Source organism: Pteropus medius, unplaced genomic scaffold (genome assembly GCF_902729225.1).
Source record: "Pteropus medius unplaced genomic scaffold, Ma_sr-lr_union100, whole genome shotgun sequence".
In the NCBI taxonomy this organism is placed as follows: domain Eukaryota; kingdom Metazoa; phylum Chordata; class Mammalia; order Chiroptera; family Pteropodidae; genus Pteropus; species Pteropus medius.
The window spans coordinates 1,578,948-1,598,011 of NW_024344433.1; the positions used below are offsets into that span (position 1 = coordinate 1,578,948).

The 19,064-nt window shown below is 49.6% G+C and overlaps 1 protein-coding gene across 3 annotated transcripts; it reads left to right on the forward strand.

Moving 5' to 3' along the window:
- Positions 1 to 6,229: 6,229 nt before the first annotated feature.
- On the forward strand, positions 6,230 to 14,169 carry NEURL3 (neuralized E3 ubiquitin protein ligase 3). 3 transcript variants are annotated; one of them, XM_039872553.1, is made up of 5 exons: positions 6,230 to 6,523; positions 9,177 to 9,296; positions 11,236 to 11,721; positions 12,636 to 12,707; positions 13,250 to 14,169. In XM_039872553.1, the coding sequence occupies exons 2-5, from the start codon at positions 9,269 to 9,271 to the stop codon at positions 13,435 to 13,437; spliced, it is 774 nt and encodes a 257-aa protein (XP_039728487.1). In that variant the 5' UTR covers positions 6,230 to 6,523; positions 9,177 to 9,268; the 3' UTR covers positions 13,438 to 14,169. The 3 variants fall into 3 exon arrangements, with proteins under 3 accessions (XP_039728487.1, XP_039728488.1, XP_039728486.1); XM_039872554.1 differs by lacking the exon at positions 6,230 to 6,523 and having other exon boundaries at positions 8,953 to 9,296; positions 11,236 to 11,812; positions 13,250 to 13,410; XM_039872552.1 differs by lacking the exon at positions 6,230 to 6,523 and having other exon boundaries at positions 9,060 to 9,296.
- Positions 14,170 to 19,064: the final 4,895 nt, after the last annotated feature.

The window sequence follows — 19,064 nt, forward strand, 5'->3', positions numbered from 1 at the left end:
GTGCCTGAGCCCTTGCACATCCAGCAGAAGCTGTGGGGTGGGAGGGGGGAAATGCACATGTGGTGTACTGAGCACATACTGTGTGCAAAGACAGTGCCACGGTGGTGGTGGGGGGGAGGTGTCGTGCAAAAAGTATTCTTGCTATTGTTTAAAATATCCCATTGTGGTGTGGTTTTGCCAGTTTTTCCTTGTGATTCTGTCAATATTTGCTATATGCATTTTGAAGTTATTAGGTGCAGCCAGATTTAAGGTCGTTTTCTCCTGTTGGTGAATTGTTCTTTTTATGATTAAATAATGATTCCTTTTCCCTACTGATGACTTTTGCCTTAAAGTCAATTTTTGCCTCATATTAATATTGCTACACCATTTTCTTTTGATTAGTACCTGCTTAGTACAGAAATACTTCCGATATTTCTGTGCCATCTTGTTTTAGGTATATCTCTCATAAACGGCATGTGACTAGAGCTTTAAAAGTGTAATCTGAGACTCTCAGTTACTTAAGTGGTAAATTCAGTCTATTTGCATTTATTGTTATTATTGCTATATTTGGTTGTAATTTGTTATTTTATTTCTCTCATATAACCACGTCTTTGCTTCTCTCCTCCTTTTGCTGCCTTCTGTTAGATTGACCAAATTTTCTTTCTCTCACTCTATTTCCCTATACTGGTTTGGATATTACACATTGTATTTTTATTTTTTTAGTGGTTATGTTATGTTTTGATCGTGTATATTTAACTTAACAAGGGATACAATCAGTCAGCATCTCTCTACTCCTCCAGGCAGTGCCAAGGACCTTGAAAGCTTCAGCTCTGGTTACCCTCTTCCCCTTTTCCAGGTATTGTTAGCTAATATTTTATTTCCATCTTACTTTCAACATCCCCAATTTTGTATTATTGTCAGCAGCGGTATACATCAGTAACTGTTTAGATTTATACGTGGTTACGTCTCTTTGTTCACTGTGGTGGATGCTATTTTCCACAGATGGGGCAACCACATCTGCCATCCCACATGTTCTGAAGTATGACTTTGACACTCTCCCATCACGAAGTGACATCTAATTCCTTTCCTCTTGAATCTGGAGAGGACTGAGAGACTTGCCTTTATCAAGGCCATGCGCCTTCCCTTGGTCTCTTGGAATGCATCTCTCTGAGGACACTGCCATGGAGAGACTATCTGTAGGTGCCACAGTCAACAGTCCCCACTGAGCACAGTCTCGAAGGCGTTGTAGCTCAGGTGACAGACATGTCAGTTAAGAAGTCTCCACATATTTCCAATCCTGAGCCGTCTGACTCACCCCAGACATCTCAGACGTTCCAGCTGAGGCCCCAGAAGTTATAAAGCAAAGACAAGCTCTCCTGGCTGTGCTGTTTGCATTCCTGACACACAGAATCTGTGAGCACAGGAAAAAGGTTGTTCTTTTACTCTACTCAGTTTGATGTGGTTAGCTACACCCCAGACGATAACTGGGATACCTCCTGCTGCACATATTTCCTATAAGTTCAGCTTCCTTCTTACTCACAGACGTCCTATAGCAGTTATTTCAGTGAGGATCTTGAGCAATAAACCTTGTTCTTGTCTGCAAGTGTCTTTTTTTAATTTTCATTCTTACTCTTAATAATAATTTTCATGGATGTAGAATTTGAAGTTGACAGTTATTTTATGTCAGAACTTTGAAGATATTTTTTCTTGTTGACTTATGGCCTCTATTTTTGTGGCTAGTCACCTCCGACCAATCTAACTATTGCTCTTTTTTTAAGTAAGCCAAGTTTTCTCTCTGATTGCTGTTAAGATTAACCTTGGTGTTCTGCGGTGGATTTTCTGTATGTGGATATACTTTTATTTATCCTGCCCAGGCATCTGAAGATATCTGAAGACTCATGTCTTTCATCCATTCTAGAAAATTTTCATCCTTTTTTTTTTTTTTTTGAATATTGCAAATATCATCTCATTCCCACTCATTCTAATCTTTTCATCTGAAACCCCTGTTAGTTGTGGATTGGACCATATTATTTTTTCACCCATGTGTCTTAACTTTTCTTTCCCATGTCCTAGTCCTTTGTCAGAGTGCAGTTTCCTGATTAATTTACTCAGATCTGTCCTCCACTATGTCCGATCTGCTGGCTTGCTGGTTTGTTATATTTTTCATTTCCTCAGTCCCTTTTTAAATCTCTCCATAGTATTCTGTCTTCCACTGTCATTTTTATTCCTCCCTTTATGTTTCTCACCACTTTAACTTGCTGATTTGACACCTCCCTCAGCTTGTCCTATTACCCATGTTCTTGGAGATGGGGACTCCCCTGTTTGCTGTACTTGCCGACTCCTTCTCAGTAGATGGCTTCTTCATGCGATAGAATTGGTGTTCATGAGCTTATCTTCAGTGAGATGGTTTCACTGTGTGGGAGTCTTGTGTGTCCTGGACTGTGAGAATGGCCTCGGATATCTGTTGTGTATTTTTTTAATGCTGGTTGGATATATTTTTATATAGAAGCTTATATAGAAGCTTCTATAGAAGCTGAGAGCGGTGATCTTAATGCTTAGCAGAGCACCCCAGGGAGCTTTTGGGCCTGCAAGGGTGAGCCTGGGTGGTGTTGGTTCAGACGGAGGTCTCTGCATGAGGAATAAACAGGGAGGCAGGGTGAGGAGAGTGGAGCTGGCCCCCAGAGACGGAAGAATAAGGGGCAGAGGGCAGGAGAAGGCCTGGGCTTCTAAAGAACAAATAGTGAGAAATCCTGATGGCAGAAACATGCCAAGACCTTGAAAATTGTGGCAGCTGAGCTTTGATAGACTGTGTTCCCATGCTGAGCTGCATTAGAGGTCCTCCTTCCCCCACCCAGAGCGACCCAACACCTTCAATCAGTGTGGTGCTCACAAATGCCACCTCAGTGGCACTTGAATGAAACCCTCTTTGGGGGTGCTAGGCTCCGGGGAAGAGAATGTCCAAGGAAGGGAGATGGGGAGTGTGAAGAAATGGGGCAAGGAGCCAGGAGAAATGTGAGGGCCTTTGCTGAGCACCCCCAGGGAGATTTGAGAGGAGACATTGGGTCCAGGGGTGCCAATGGACCTAAAAAGAGTGCTTGGGCATTTTACTTCAGCTCTGAGAACAGCACACCCCACTAGGCGAGGGGACAGGAGGGGCCCACAGATGGGCTCTGTCCTCAGAGGGTCCCCTGCAAACACAGGCTCCATTGGCAATTCCACCCTCACCCAGAAGCCTCCGTGCAACCACCTCACCTATCGGGGCACCCCTGAGCACAAGGAAGTGTGATTTTTAAAAATATGTACACGCCGCCAAGCACACACACAACGCTTCTGCCCAGTTTTCAACCCCTCCAGGGCCTGTACTCAGGCCTAAGTGTCTTTATTTTAGAATTAGTCGAAGGGTGGAGAATTTGGACTCATCCCAGTGTAACCTATACTAGTTACCCAACCTTGAGCCTCGGTTTCCCCATCTGTAATGTACCAAGCCCTACAGCCAGTCGATGGCAGAGAGCTACCTCTGTGCTGCCATTGGCACTAAGCTAGTCTGTTGTATTAGTACAGAGCTGGCATGTCACCAGCTCCAGGAAGTGTTTCCTGGTTGTCCTACTGAAAGAGTCCATGAGTTAGTGAGGTCCCCAGTGAAGGCACACCAGGGATGGATGCACTGCATTCCCAGTGGGGAGGGGGAAGGGCGCAGGGCATACTCTGTGCACACCCACATGGTGCCCAAGCTCAGGCTGGATTTAGCTGCTAGACACCTATGGAACTCAATCCTCAGGACAACACAGACCCACTGAGACCGAATTCAAGGACTCTGACTTCGTTCCCTCCAACAGATATTGTCACACGGAGAGAGGCAGTGGTGGTCAGTAGGCACAGAGCCCAAGGGGCAGACGCCCTATTGTTAACCTCTTCGCCCTGGGGCTGGATTGGTTCTGGTTCGGTTTCCTAAAACTCACGTGGGGAAGGGAGGCCCCAGGGAGACAGAATAGGCTGGGGTCCACCCTAGCACCTGACATTTGGAGTCCCAGCCCTGCCATGCATGCATTAGGAGGCCTAGGGCGGGGATTGCTCCTTGCCTAGGGCGAGGCAAGAGTTAGGGGGTCGCTTTTTGCCAGGAGTCCTTGCCCGGGATCCTCACCTGGAGTTGGGGGTAGCTTCTCACCTGGGGGGAGGGTCGCTCCTGGCCAAAACAAGCATTGACAATGGGCAAAGGCTCCAAGGAGCAGGAAGAAGACAGTTTCTTAATCCCTGTACTATTTTGGCTTTGGTGTGGGGTCAGAAGGACCTCCAAGGAATCCTAGAAAATTCTTCTGGCAGGCAGAGTTAGTTCTCAGCCACCACAGCGTTCCTCCCCCTCCCCCCGCCACTGGCAGCCTCACAATGAGGGACAGCCAGCTGCTGTGAATACATGGTGCACCTGTGAGGCCTGCCTGCCTTCACACCACGCTCTTCTGGCTGCCACCCAGTGCTAGGATGGTGGAGTAGAAATGTGGAGAGAACCTGTATTCCTTAGAGCTGTCGCAGTTACTCTGGACTGTCTATTTTCAACTTATTTTATGTGAAAAAGAAATGTACACCTCTCATTTAAGCCACTATTCTTTTTGGACATTCTGTTACAGGCAAACCATCCTAACCTTAACCGATGCAAACACACCACACTGTGCATGAGTACACTTCTGTGCCTTTGCATATATGGTCCCTTCTCCCTGGGATACCCTCCATACCCGACTTGCTGTTAAAAGCCTAATTATCCTTTGGGGATTAGTTATACTGTTGCTCCATAAAACCTTCACCCATTTCCTAGGCCTAACAACACTTATGCACCCCTGGTTTTCCCAGCCCTCAGTCTGGGGCACTTACCTAAGTATCAAGGACAACGTGAATTGACAGAGGGACAAGGATTGGGTTTTCTTTTCTCTGGATACCCAGAAATTGGAGAGTGCTTGGCACACAGTAAGTACTTAATAAATTTCTATCGAACACACACACATCCAGGGTAGATGCCCCAGTCTTCCCAGAACAGACGCCTTGACAAGTGTGTGTGGGGTGAGCAGGCAACAGGGAGAAGGAAAACAAGAAACCAAAAGAGGAAAGAGCATGCCTCTCCTCTTCCCCCTCCCTCACTTCTGAGCAGCCACATTGGCCTCCTCCCCCAGCTCCCCTCCCTGGCAAGCTCCACGCTCACACTGCGGGTGCTCTGGTGCTGACAGGGCAGGAACCAGGGAACTCGAGGTGACGGCAGTGCACAGTGGGCCCAGGAGGCCTGGCGCAGGAGAAGTGTGCAGCGGACCTGGGTCCACGGAGATCTGGCCCGGCCCGCGGGGCAGAAGTGGCCGCACAGACCTAACTTGGGTCTACTTTGCTGGCCTACTCTGGCTCCCTTCCCCCTGCCCTTGGGTCCCCACGGCTCTGGGTGCAGGTCCAGCTGTTAACGCAGAGGGTTTGGTGGACCTCCAGAGTTGTTGGGGGGCCTCTTGGACAGGAAGCGAGGGGGCAGGAAAATGAGCCAGCCAGTGAGTGGCTGGGCAGGGACCCACCTTCAGTTGTGTTTCACTCCAGCAGGAGGCAGTGTGGGCCAAGCACTCTGGTTTCCATGGGCACAGGTTTTCCATCATTCACCAGCTTACTTAGGATCAATTTTAGGGCTAGAAGGGAGTTTAGCCAATATATGATCAAGATGCAATTGATGTGCGACCTGAGGGTCTAGACGGATGGATTTTTTCTATATGTATACACACCACTGATAAAGAGGGAGGACACTGCCAGTCCCCAAAGGCTTCCTGTGCCCCTCCCAAAGGTGAACACTAACCTGACTTCTAACAGTGAAGATTAATTTAGCCAGAAATTAATTTCCATTAATTTCCATTCATATGATTGGAAGCATGCTGTGGGTGCTGTCTGTTCTTGGGTCCTCAACACATTGGTAGAGTTTAACCCGTTGTTGTGTTTAACTAATTTATTTTTACTACCATGATGTGACTACATGGCGATTTCCTTTTCCACGCAGTCCTGGGGTTGAGTGCCCCAGGGAGCAGCCCTGGGACAGAGATTACTGATGGTGCTCGTGAGGGAGGGAGCCTTCTGGAGATCCACGCCTGGACAGACGAGGGATCCCGGACAGTGGTGCAATTCCAACAGAAACCACTTGAGGGCAGCACTCTCGCCCTACATTCCTGAGGCCGGATCCCAGCAGCGAGCGCTTCCCGTCGCCGCTCAGCGCCCAGCATGACGGACGTTTGGGCTGTGTCTAGTCTGGGGCTGTCGCGAGCAGCGTTGCTCTGAACAGTCCTGCACCAGTCTCTATGGACGTAGGCCCCTGAGTCTGTTGGGTATTCATCCGAGAGTGCCAGGAGCTGCTGGGTCGTTAGATAGGTGGATGGGCACTTGGTAAAGAGACTGCCGCACTGCGCCTTTTGGCAGTGACAAATCCGTCCCCACCACCTACTGTGCGCGTGGCCCTGATCGCTCTAGGGGCTGGTTTCCAGGCATGGCAGCCCCTTGCCCCACGAGATTTTGGTTTGGCGGAGAACATTTGAACAAGGCAAGTATAAAAATGTAGGGGTCCCGGGGTCCCGATGGCAGCGGGCTGAGCTGCCAGTGTCCCAGGTGGGGATGGGTGCCCGTGGCTTTCCACTTCTGCTCAGCCTCAGGCTGGCACGATCCCTGGGCAAGCCCTCCGCTTCTTCAGCTGTATGGTGGCTACTGAAACAGCCGTTCAGCAGCTTGTCAGTGTGCTGGGGGCATCTTAGGTGGTGACCTATGTGAAAGCCCTTTGAACTGATGGGGCCCCGGGCTAACTCAGGGTTGACTGCCGGTGAGAGGGTCCTCAGGAGAGCGGACGTGATGTGGGTAGCTGCAGGGTCAGGGAGGAGGTGCAGAGGCCTCAGAAGCCTCAGCCCCTCCTGGGAAGTACTCCTTCCAGTCATGAGGGCCTCGGTGCATCCCACAGTACTGACTGCAGCCACCAGGGGGAACCCCAGTCCCTGTCTAGAGGCTGCCATCCACCCAAGGCCAGACACTTTACTTCTTGGAACCAACATTTAAGACAGCCTTGTGGTGGCTGGTGGCCTGGAGGTGGGGGAACAGAGCAGGCTCCATTGTGGGGTGGCTTCCACCTCACACTCGGGCAACCAGTCAGCTACTACTCATAAAGTTCCCACTGCGTGCCGACACAGTTGGATGAAGAAGACGTCACTGAGAACTAAATACTCGGAGGGGCTCAGAGTGGCCTGAGAGAGGGAGCATAGCACAGTAGCCAAGGCATCAGTTTCCAACCAGACCCCTGGGCCAAGTCCTGGTTTGTGCTTGTGAAAAATTTGCTTTGTGGCATCGTGCCTCAGTTTCTCCATTTGTACAATGAGGTGACACAGCAAATAGAACTTTGTTGAGGCATGCCACCAGCATGGGCAGGACAGTGCTTGTTAACCACACATACATAGGGGTATGCACTAGTAGTTCAGCCTGGGCACTCCCCCACCCAAGTCAGGCTTGGGGCGGAGGCTCGGTTCCTCAGAAGGCTCACCCCCACTGAGCTCCTGAAGATGGGACCATACCTCCCCAGCCTGGTGGCATCAGGCAGCCTGCTGTCTACAGATTCTCTAGTAATTTTCCACACAGGCTGAGCTCAAGACCTGATTTTCCTGATAAGGCTTCATAATTACCTTGTTTACAGGAATGTGGTTTATCAACAAGGTGCTCTAGGAACTACCAAGGCAGCCAGTGGTTCAGGTGGAGTGGAGGGGGTGCAGTGAGGGAGAAAGTCAGAACTAAGGGCTCCTGGCACCACCCAAAGACAGGGGACACCTGCAACTGGAGCCACCCAGGCTGGGCCAGCAGGAGCATAAACTATGAGTCCTCGCCTCAGGCAGGGCCAGCCGGAACTGTCAACTTTGGACTTGTGATTACTGCTGACCCCTCATTAATTTGCCTTTGGCTTTTGCTTCTGGAGGAGGAATTGAGGGAGCCTGTCAGGGGACTTAGTGTGGCAGAGAAGGCCCAGGGTGGCAGCAACATCTTCTGAAACCCTGGGTCCAGGCTACTGTCACCCCTCTATTCACCAAAACCAAAGTCACAGCACATCAGGGCTAGAAGGAACCCACGGACCAGCTCATCCTGGCTTCCTATTTTTACACATGAGGACACCAGGGCCCAGAGAGGGCAAGGGAGGGCAAGGAAACACAGGAGGCAGAGCCTGCGTCTCCAAACCCCTGTCCTTTCCCATCTGCCACCTCCCCAGACCAGCCACCAGCACCATTACTCCCAGGGTCTTGCATGGGGTGTCCATTCCTTTAGCCAGGTTTAGAGTAGGCATGATCATGGACTTGACTGGGGTCCTGGGAAGGGCTTAGCGGGCTGGTAGAGGCCCAGGCACTCACACACCTGCAAACTGGCCCAGGCTTTCTCTCTAAGGCGGGGACTACGAGCCGCCTTGGTAGGAGAGCAGGGTCCTGGGCATGACTGGACCTTCTGAGTCAATCTTCATTCAATAAGCTGCTCTGGAGGGTCATATGAGTATTGCATGTGTGAAGCATGAGGTTCGAGCCCACTACTTGCCAATCCCCAGCCTGTGTCCCTGTGGGGACGAAGGGCAGAGGCTCCATGGCCTCTTTGCCACAGCTGACGCCCTAGGACGTAGGCATTTGGCAGGAGCTCCTGGGGACCACTTGCACTTTAGAGTGGGTTCTGGAAGGTGGAACTCCAGCCCCAGTGAGGATGGGGAGCAACTGCACACTCAGGTTCACCTGCCTTGCTGTCTCTCTGCAGAGACCTGTGGCCTGGCAGCTTCCCAGATTCCAGGATGAAGGGAATTCAATTAGCCCACGTTGCCAACACTGATTAAGTGCCAGGCGACTCTCCACCCTGGCTGTGCATTAGAATCATCCAGGTGCTTTTAAAAATGGCTGGTGCTAGCCTAACCCCAGGCCACTGGAATCAGGCTCTGGAGGCAAGTGTAGGCACAGGTACTTGTAAACGTGCTGCAGACAATTATAATGCACAGGCAGTTGGCATACGACTGCTCAGAAGTGGGATAGAAGTCTACCCAAACTTCGCCAAGACCATCTCAACCCCTGCTTCCTTCAGGCTGGCCAGCTGCAGCGAGAAGACATCACCAGGAAATTCCCTAGCTATTGTAACTCGTGACAGCAACGTCAGATTAATCATCAACCCTGTAACATGATCCTGGCTTATAATAGGGGACCCGTGTAGACTCTGGAAACCTGTCCACTGGCCTCTCCAGAGAACTCCTTCCAGAACCAAGGACCTTGGGCCGGAAGACCTCAGGCTGATGGGGGCCCAGCTCTGCTCACAGGCTGGTAAGTGGAAGCCCAGAGCTTGTTCCCTGGACCAGGGATGCAAGAAGCAAGTGGGCCCTGGGCCATCACTGGGGCCTCAGTTTTCTTATCCCCAAGCCAGGCTAGCGCAGCCCACCTGCTAAGCACAGACCAAAAGGTCACCTACGGCCATAGCGCCCCTCTTACCAGTTCCTGGCAGAGACCCGACCCTGGGCTCTTACCTCCAGAAATGTGACTGCCCTCCCTGGACCTGGCTCCTTCCCAGGCAAAAAGCCCCAGCCTCTATCCCTCTCCCCTATGGGCACTAAGAGCTCACACGACAATGACAGGTGGCACTCAGAGCTTTGAGGGGGGAGGAACCAAGCTGCTGCTGCCGCAGCTGCTGCTGCCACCACCGCTGCTGCAGAGGCAACTGTGTTTGGACCCCAGACACTAGGGGTGCCATGAAGGAGGCAGTGCAGGGATACAGGAGCTGGGCCCTGGCTCCCCTACTCTGGCTGCAACTTGCAGCCTATCCAAGCCAGCTCCCTCTGAGTACTTCTCTGTGGAGCTGGGGGGAGGGTGGAAAGGCTTCAAAGTGCTTGGTAGGTACCTGGCCCCGGAGAGGCTGGATGGCTATAATGAGGATGATGGCGATGGTGGGGGTCCTCATTGAGCAGAGAGCTGACTCGCACTCACTTAAGAGTCTAAGAGCTTTGCTACAACAGCTCTAATTAGAGTTCACCTGTGTGTGTGGTGGCGGGAAGGGGAGCATCCGAAAGCCTGCGAATCATGTTTCCTGAACTCCCTGGCAGTCAGCAGAGGTGGGTCCAACCTGGGGCAGGGTCTGTCCCCTGCAGCAGCGGGGAACCACTGGGGAGCCCCCCTCTACAGGCAAGTCACTCTGCTTTTGCAGCCACAGGGTCTACCTGGAAATGGGCTGGTAATAAGAATGGCTACCTGTGGGCGTGAGGGTGCTGGGGCCCCATGCCAGCCCAGGGCTGGGCATAGGCCTACTTGGAGAGCCACACTGGGCCTGTGCCCACCACTGCCGCTCCCCACCCCTGGGGCGGGTGCAGCAAGGTGGGAGGATGGGAGGGGAGGAGGGAGAGGAAGAGGGTGAGAGATAAGGTGAGGGAGCTGGCTAAGTGCATTCTGGGCAGGAAGCTCTTCCAGCTTCCTCCAGCACCTCCCCTGGAGTCCCCCCAAGCCGCTGGGGTTCAGAGGAAGGGCTGTGCAGTAAGCAACCTTCCTTTCCTGGCTGCCAAGTAGTCAGGTCAGGAAGTTCCTTGATTTTAAAGCTCACCGCAGGCGTTGAGGGGCTGACTTGAGAGCCCCCTCTCCAACTTGAGCCCCTACTCCAAAGGGGAGCTGCCAGGACCCCTTCTCTCCAGGGCAAGGAAGTCACCCTAATTAGCCATGGCCATCACAAATGACTCAGGTTCTCGGTGGGAAAATCAGAAAGTCAGACAAGAAGAGGGAACAGCACTCTCATGGGAGCCGTGGGCCAGGCACAGCACAGCGGTCTTCTGTCCTTCAGGTCGTCTGCCAATACAGATGGGACACAGATGAAACATTAGGCAAGAGTATCTGTGGAGCAAAGCCAGGGCCCTGTTACACTTACTGTTCTCAGACCTGCTCTTTTTAAGTGATGACAATGACCAGTCCTGGGTATTGACAGCCTTTAAATTTAACAACCAGCCTATAGAAGGGGAACTGAAGCTGAGGGGGTGGGGGGTGGGGCTTCACACGAGAACTCAGATCCCAGACAGGTAAAGTGGCTCCTCCCCGGTTCAAAGCAGGTCTCCAGGGGTCCCCAGGCTGAGGGCAGGGTCGACAGCTGGAGGAGCTGGGGATGGTGGAAACGCCCCCCTTCAAGGCTTTAGGTGGCCCCGAAGTGCTGCAAGGAAGTAGGTCGAGGTGGCCATGGGGGGCTGATGGGTCCCTGCCAGTCCGCATTGACATCCCCTGCACCCCGTAGACGCCAAGGCGACTCCGGAGATCCTTCGCTTCCACGCAGAGGCCAAGGGCATGCATGTCTGTCTGGATGCTCGGCGGAGCACTGCGTATCGGTTCGCCACCTTCCACGATGGCATCGTGTTCAGCCAGCGGCCGGTGCGGCCCAGGGAGCGCGTAGTGCTGCGTGTTCTGGGGCACCAGGATGGCTGGTGCGGCGGCCTCCGCGTAGGCTTCACCCGCCTGGACCCTGCGCACCTGCCGGCGCCCAGCCTGCCGCCCTTCGTGTGCCCTGACCTGGAGCAGCAGAGCCCGACATGGGCGGCTATGCTACCTCATGGCTGTGCGCTGGCGGGGGACGTGGTTTGCTTCTGGGTGACCCAACGCGGCCGGCTCTGCGCCCAGGTCAACGCGGGCCCCCGGCTCCTGCTGCGCAAAGGCTTGCCGGTGGGCGCCCCTCTCTGGGCTGTGATGGACGTGTACGGGACCACCAAGGCCATCCAGCTGCTGGGTGAGGCCACAGGCACAGACCACAGACGGGGCACAGCTCCTAAGGGAGAGGTGGAGGCTGAAGTGGTGCTCCACGGCATCCAGAGCCTCGGGTAGAAACTTTCATTCATATTCTGTCAGTTTTTTTTATCAGTTCCTGCCAGTGTCAGCTATTAAGATGGGAGCTGGTGACAAGATCCAGGCTTAGGGAGGGCAACCCTGTCCCTGAAGAATAATAAGATATAACCAGCACCCCAAACATGGGTTAAGGGACTGATCACCTTTCATGAAGGAAGAAATTTGGGGCGGGGTCTTTGCAGTGCAAGCAGGAGTTCACTGTAGACAAGCGTGGCAAGCCAGGGAACATAAGGTCAAGGGCAGAGCTGAGCAAGAAGATGCCTGTGGGACAAGGGCGATGTGTGGTCAGTGGGTGCGCACGAAACTTTTCCTCTAGGCACCTGTAGGAAAGTGGATTTCAGGGGAATGGGTAGAGACAGGAACACCCAGAAATACTGGCATTTCTGGGCTGGTGGTCCGTGACCCTGCCCAAACCCCTCCCCTCCCTAGCACTGGCTTGTTACAGCTACTGGAGCACCTGACTTGGTAGGCCTGGGTGGGACCTACTTTCTCCACCTCTTGGTGGATTCTGATGCACATCTTGGTTTGAGACCATGATTGATGCCGAGGGTCTCCACTCAGGCAGCAGCAGAGGGGCAAAGAGGCAGTGTCTAGAGGGAGGATGGTTTAGGAAAAAGGACTGCAGCCCCGTAAATTCTCTGCCAGCTCACTCTGGGAAGGAGATTGCCAGAATGAGGCCAGGGACCCACCTGGAGCTCCTGGAGCTCCTGCAGGGCGACAAGGAAAAGAAAGTCAATGGGTGCTGCCTCAGGGGTGGGGATGTTGCCCTGCAAGGCTGAGTCTTCCTCTCTGCCCTAGATGTCACAGCCAACACCTTCCCCACAGCCACGTCCTGGGCCCTCTGTGAGGACATGCCATCTGAGCCTGAAGGTGAGTGGCTTTCGTGAACACCAGAGGAGGCTGCCGGGGAGGCCCCAGCCCTGGGAGCTCAGGAGAATCCTTTAAGTCCTGTCAAGTCACTCACACAGGCTTCAGCTCTGCCTTTGAGAATATCAGCTGGCTTTACAAGTTCCAAGAGCACATTCATGAGCAGATAATGTTATTTTTCAGCCCTGCTTTACCAAAGCAATCCGCCGTTCAGAGTAAAAGCTTTGCCAAATAGGAATAAAATAAATATTAAGGGATAAAGAAGGAAGTAAAAAAGAAAAACTAAACCTATTACCTCCTAGGTGAATTTCCTCCCAGTCATACATATATTCCTTTCTTCTAAATTGGAATTTCATGGTTTAGGTGTATGTACATCATGATCTTCATACCGATTTTTTTCACTCGATTATGTTGCAAGCATTTTCTCAGGAGGTGATATCCCCAGTACGGCTGCCTGGTTCTCTGTCCTGTGGCTCTGTCATGAGTAGGCTGCCTACCCACAGGCTCATGTGCCTCTAACCTACTTATGTTGTCCCCTTTCCCAGCCACAGCAGGAGAGGAGTGTGTCATCTGCCTCCACCACGCTGCCAACACCTGCCTTGTCCCCTGCGGCCACACACACTTCTGCAGCTGCTGTGCCTGGCGGGTCTTCGGGGACACGGCCAGGTGCCCTGTATGTCGCTGGGAGATTGAGGCAGTAGTCCCAGCATGGGGTGGGGTCTTCCCGCTCTGAGAACTGCAGAAGGGCCCCTGGTGAGAGTGATAGGTTGGGCCTAGCTTCCAGCCAGCCCTGCAGTAGGAGGGCCCACCCTCTTTTTGGAGGAAAGTCAGAAAGGCTGGTTGGTAATAAGCACAGCAGAGACAGGAAGACAGTGGACAATGGCTCTTCCCCTTGGCCCCAACAGGTCAGGGCTAGTGGCACGAGGAGAGGACCTTCTTTCAGTTCACTCCAGAACCGTCCTCCTGATGGGAGGCCTGGCTGTAGACAGTGGCTCAGCAGTGGCCAGTGGGCTTCTGACCCCTCTGTTTAGCTTCAGGTTCCTTTGTGCCCAGGGCTTACCAAGGCTTTTGGCTGGCCGCCCGGCACAGCCTCACATAAGTGCCAGGGTTCTTGGGACTGAAGAACCCATGTGAGTTAACGAGGAGGATCTTTGTTCAGAGATGGGCAGCCTGCCCCTGGCTTTATAGCTGAGGGGGTTAAGGTGTCTGCATGTACCTGTGGCAACCCTGCTCATTGAGGCTTAAGGACCCAGACTGGATGCAGAGAGGCATCTGGGTGGATAGAGTGTGGGAGCTGGGTTACTGCCGCCAAGTCCTCAGTAAAGCGGATCGGTAGTTACCCACCTTGGCTGTGAGGTCCCAGTGAGATTACATATCTGAAGGTGACTCAGAAAACAAGTTGTCATTGTGCTGTCTTCTTGCCAATTTCTGAGATAGCGAAATAAAACTTGTCTTTTATGAATGACTTTGTAATGAATATGCCCCCTTTGTTGCAGTCAGTGGGAGCGAGTGGAGCTGTGGGCTGGTAAGGAAGCCAGGGCATTTAGGGACATGCTCTCCCATCCTGCACAAACACCCCTGTGCTTGCAGGGGACTGGGCAGGCTCTGAGCACTCAGGCCTGTGGACTCTATTCTTCCAATCATGTGAAGTCCCCGTCCTATGCTCCCAGCCCTGAAGTCACAATCAGGCTTGACCCTTGCCATCCTTGACTTGGGGGTGCTTTCTGGAGACTCTGGGTCTTGAGTGAAAGGAGGAGAAGACCTGGGAGTCCCCTCAGCAGTTGTTCACGGCAGGAGGCAAGCCATACCTGTGATGTGGCTGTCGCTCCCTGCTCCATGACTAGTGGGAGGCATCTCTCTGGGGGAGAGGGCTAAAAGGGGATTCCAACCTGTTGTGCTCCAAATCGCAACAATAGGAGCCCTCAAACTGCCTCCCTGCCCACACTGTAGTCATCCAGAGGGTCAGGACCTGGGTTTGATGGCCCCTCAGAGTTTTCACTCTGGAGCAGGAGCCCCTCCCTGCCACCCATGCATGTCTAACCTGGGGCATGTGCCTTTATTTCTGTGAGCCTCATTTTCTTCATCTATAAAGTGGAAATAAGATGATTTTCCTTGCTGGTGAGCTGTGAGGATAACAAGTATGAAACGTGTAGCTTAGAGAAAGCACTCGAAACATGGCAGCTGCCTTCCCTGCACACGGTGCCTGCCAGGGGATAGAAGTCGAGGGGTCATGGGGCTGGGTGTGCAAGCCTGGGTGATCCCGGCAGCCCACTGATTTTTACCAAGGGCCCTCACATCACCCTATATTTTGGGGTGATCCTTATGGATCCTAAAACAAGTTTTTTCATCTTTTAAGTGTCTCTTTAAAATAAAACCCAGATACCTCTAGAGCGAGGACATCACTTTAACCCTGTTTCCAGTAATTACCTCTTATTAGTTCACACCTAGCCTGCCAGTAGACCTGATCCCTAAAAATGGTGAAGTAAGGGCTTCTGCAAATCCATTCTTCCCTAAAAGCAACCAGACTGGCAGAATTATAAAAATCACCTGAAGAAGGTTTGTCTAAGAGAAACTATTGAACGTAAGGACAGTGAGGTTTGTGGTGTTTGAACTCGGCCCACTCCCATCTTCTAACCCCAGCTCCGCAGTAGCCTTGAAAACCAGCGGCCTTGCAGCTGTTGGAGGGAACAGTTGGGTCGGGAGCCCCTAAGAAAGCTCCATCATCAGAGCATCATCACTGTTGACCTGTACTGCAGTTCTCTAGAAAAGCTTCATTTACAGAGTGTTGTCATTATTTGACCCAACTTGAAACCTCTCCATGGGAAAACCCCAATTCCCAAGGCGTTGTTTTCCTACTTAAGGCTCTCTGCATGGGAAAATCCCAATTCCCAGGGTGAAGCATAATCAGCTTCAATTATTAACATTGCAGCTGCCTAGGACTGTGATACCAGTTGGGACAAACAAGAACCCAGCAAAAATTTAAAAGGAGGATTTCAGAAATGAGATGTTTATAGGGGAGGTTAAAAAGCTCTGACATATTCCCGGGGATCTGAAAGACCATGTACATGCTCAGGAAAGACCTGAAAGGCCCCAGTCTCTCAATTCTGGCTGACCTTGAGGCCTTGTGAAAGCAGGAAATGTGGGCTATGACAGAGTTGTAAACTGCCTAAGCACTGAAGGTGTGCATCAAGCCACATATGAGCTCCTTGGCAAAGGGCAGAAGGTTTTCTAGCTTAAAGCATTTAAGGAAATCTCCGTCTAATCATTAGGTGACTATTAAGCTAACTGAACAGAGGCATCAGTGGCTGCATGCTATAGGGAATATATGCTGTACAGAATTAGTCCAGGAGAGTCACTAAACAAACAAACAAACAAACAAACAACAGCAACAGAAAATCTTGGTGTGTGTGTGCGTGCGTGTGTCTGATATTCAGAGTTGCCACACTGTGTTATTTAAAAAGCCCAGTTTTCAAAAAATGTGTGTGTGGTGTGTGTGTGTGTGTGTGTGTGTGTGTTGTTATGTGTAACCTGAAAAGCAACAGGAAAGTATGGCCTACACACAGGAAAAAATCAGTCACTAGAAACTGTCCCTGAGGGAGGCAAATGATGCACTTCCTAGACAAAGACTTTACATCATCTATCATATGTTCAAAGCACAAAAGGAAAACATATCTAAAGAATTAAAAGAAAGTGTGTCATTGGTGGCTCACGAAATAAAGGTTATCAATAGCTAGATAGAAATTATAAAACAACCAAATAGAAACTATGAGGTTGAAAAGCACAGTATCTGAAATGAAAAATTCACTGCAGGAGCTTAACAGTAGATTTGAGGTGCAAGAGAAAGGATTAATGAACTTGAAGATAAATTCATAAAGATTATCTAGTTTGAGGAAGAGGGAGAAAATGAACAAAGCCTTAGAGACCTGTGGGTGGGACATCATTAGGTGCTTTGACAGACACATAATGAGAATAGCAGGAGGAAGAGAGAGAGAAAGGGAGAGGGAAAAAAAATGCTCGTAGAAGTAAACTTTAAAAAGTTTCTAAAGCAGGAATAAGTCCAAACAGAGCAGAACCAATAATAAATGTAAATGAGTTAAATTTACTTATCAATTAAGAGGGATTTTTTTCAGTAGGGGCAAATAAAAAAATAAAAATAAAACCAAGAAATGCAATCCAGTTATATCCTGTCTCTAAGACATATACCTAAAACAAAATCCAAAGAGTAAAAATAAAGGAAAAGAAAAAGATACCAAGCAAGTGTAAGCAAGAGGCAGACAGGTATGGCAGTCCATGATTAGGCTTGCCTTGGAGATCCTTCAAGGTAACACAGGGGGAAAATCCCTGGGCAGGGTAGCACAAATGCCCCTGGGAGAGACTGCTTTGTGCTGACTCAGAAAAAAACCCAGCTGCCAGGGCAGGTAGCCAGGCTCCCTGATGGGTTGAATTCCTGATGTATATGTGGTATTGGTCATTTCTGGTGCTGAAGAGAAACCACAGTTCTACACTTTTCAGATGTCTTACTCCATCCAGATCCACCAAACTTTAGGCATATGTCCACAAGAAATAAGAGGGCAACCATGAGTCACCTCCACACTCTGCATGCTTATCTTATGTAAATCCTTTGATCCATTTTTTTATAAACCAAAGTAAAATTTACCTTAAACTAAGTCCAACTCACTGTTCTTGATTATCTGAAAAGCCAGATGAGACTCTTTGGTCTCACCTACCACTCAGCCGAAGCCGTATTAACTTCAGACAAACTAGAATTTGAGGAAAAAGGGGTTATAGGGGATAAAGAGAGAATTGATATCCATGAGAGCAATAATCGGCTAAGAAGATACATAGTTTCAAATGTTTATGCATCCAACAAATTATCTTCCTAAGAAAAAGCAAAAAGTGATATGAAAAAAAGGCAAAATTTGAAAAAGGCACAATAGCAGTGAAACACTCTTAATGCATCTGAGAAATGGAGAGATCAAGAAGACAAAAATTAGTAAGACTATGAGTGATTTGAAAAATGCAGTTCATCTAGTAGATGTATACAATATTTCAATCCCCAAACCAAAGGACATATATTCTTTTCAAATATATCAAATATTCGTAAAAACATTCTATGTGTTAGACCACAGATTTAAAAAATAAAAATGAAATCATGAGCTATATTCTCTGAACACATAAAATACAGAATTAGAATTAACATATCAGCAAAAAAGGGAATATATCAAACAACATAAAGATTAACAAGAGAATATAATGTACACCAATGAATTTGCACCAATGAATTTACCTCAATAAATTAAAAAACCCAGATGAAATGGATGATATGCTTGGAAAATATGTTATCCAAATTGGTTCAAGAAGTAGAAAACTCTAATGTTTCAATAACTCTAGAAAATATTGCAAAAGTAGTCAATGTCCTAAAAGCTTACAAGATTAACATCCAAATATTAATAGACTGTGGTTAATAATAGTGATAACAAGTAGCTCAAAATAGCCAGGAAGATTAAATCAGCAATGCCAATAAGCCTTGTTAAATATCTGGGAATAAATGTAATAAAATATTCAAGTCGCTATGGAATATATTTTTAAAAGACCAAAAATAAAAGATCTATATATCATGTTCAAGAGTGAAAGTCTCAATATGATGAAGCTATCACTTCTTTCCAAAACACCATAAATTTATGAATTCAGTGCAGCCTCAATCTTAAAGCTCAGTGGGATTTTCCATGGACCTTGGGGAACTTTTTCTAAGATTAATACAGACATTTAAATGTACTCAAATAGCCCAGATGATTTTGAAACAAGAATAAGATGTCATAAAACAATAGTAATTTAAGAAATACTTTGATATTTTTGTGGATTTGTTCAGAAAGCAAATCAACAGATTAGAATCATGTTGGGGAAAAAAGAGCTATCGATTTAGAATTCTATGTCCAGAGAAGTGACCACCCCAGGAATGAAGACACCAAGATCTTCTCACATGGAGGCAAACTAAGAATCTGTCACCAGCAAACTTAAAAGAATGGCTGAAGGAGTTTCTCCCAGCAGAAAAGCCATCGTAATAGAAAGAATCTAGGAACACCAGAAGGGAAAGGAGACAGATGTGATTTAGTCCCATGGGACAATGGCGTGTGCAGCGAACGGGGATGTGGTACGTGGCCTGGCCACCACGCCTAGCTGTTCCTTTGGCATGGTGTTCCGGTGCCCATGACATAGAACTCCTTGGATCCACAACTCATGGATGTTTGGCAAGACTCAAAGCGAGGACAAGTGCAGCGTTGTCGCTGGGAAGCAGCTGCCCAGCCTGCGACTCCATTCTAAACCTTCTCTGGAGGAATGAGGAGAAAGCATAGTTGCTAT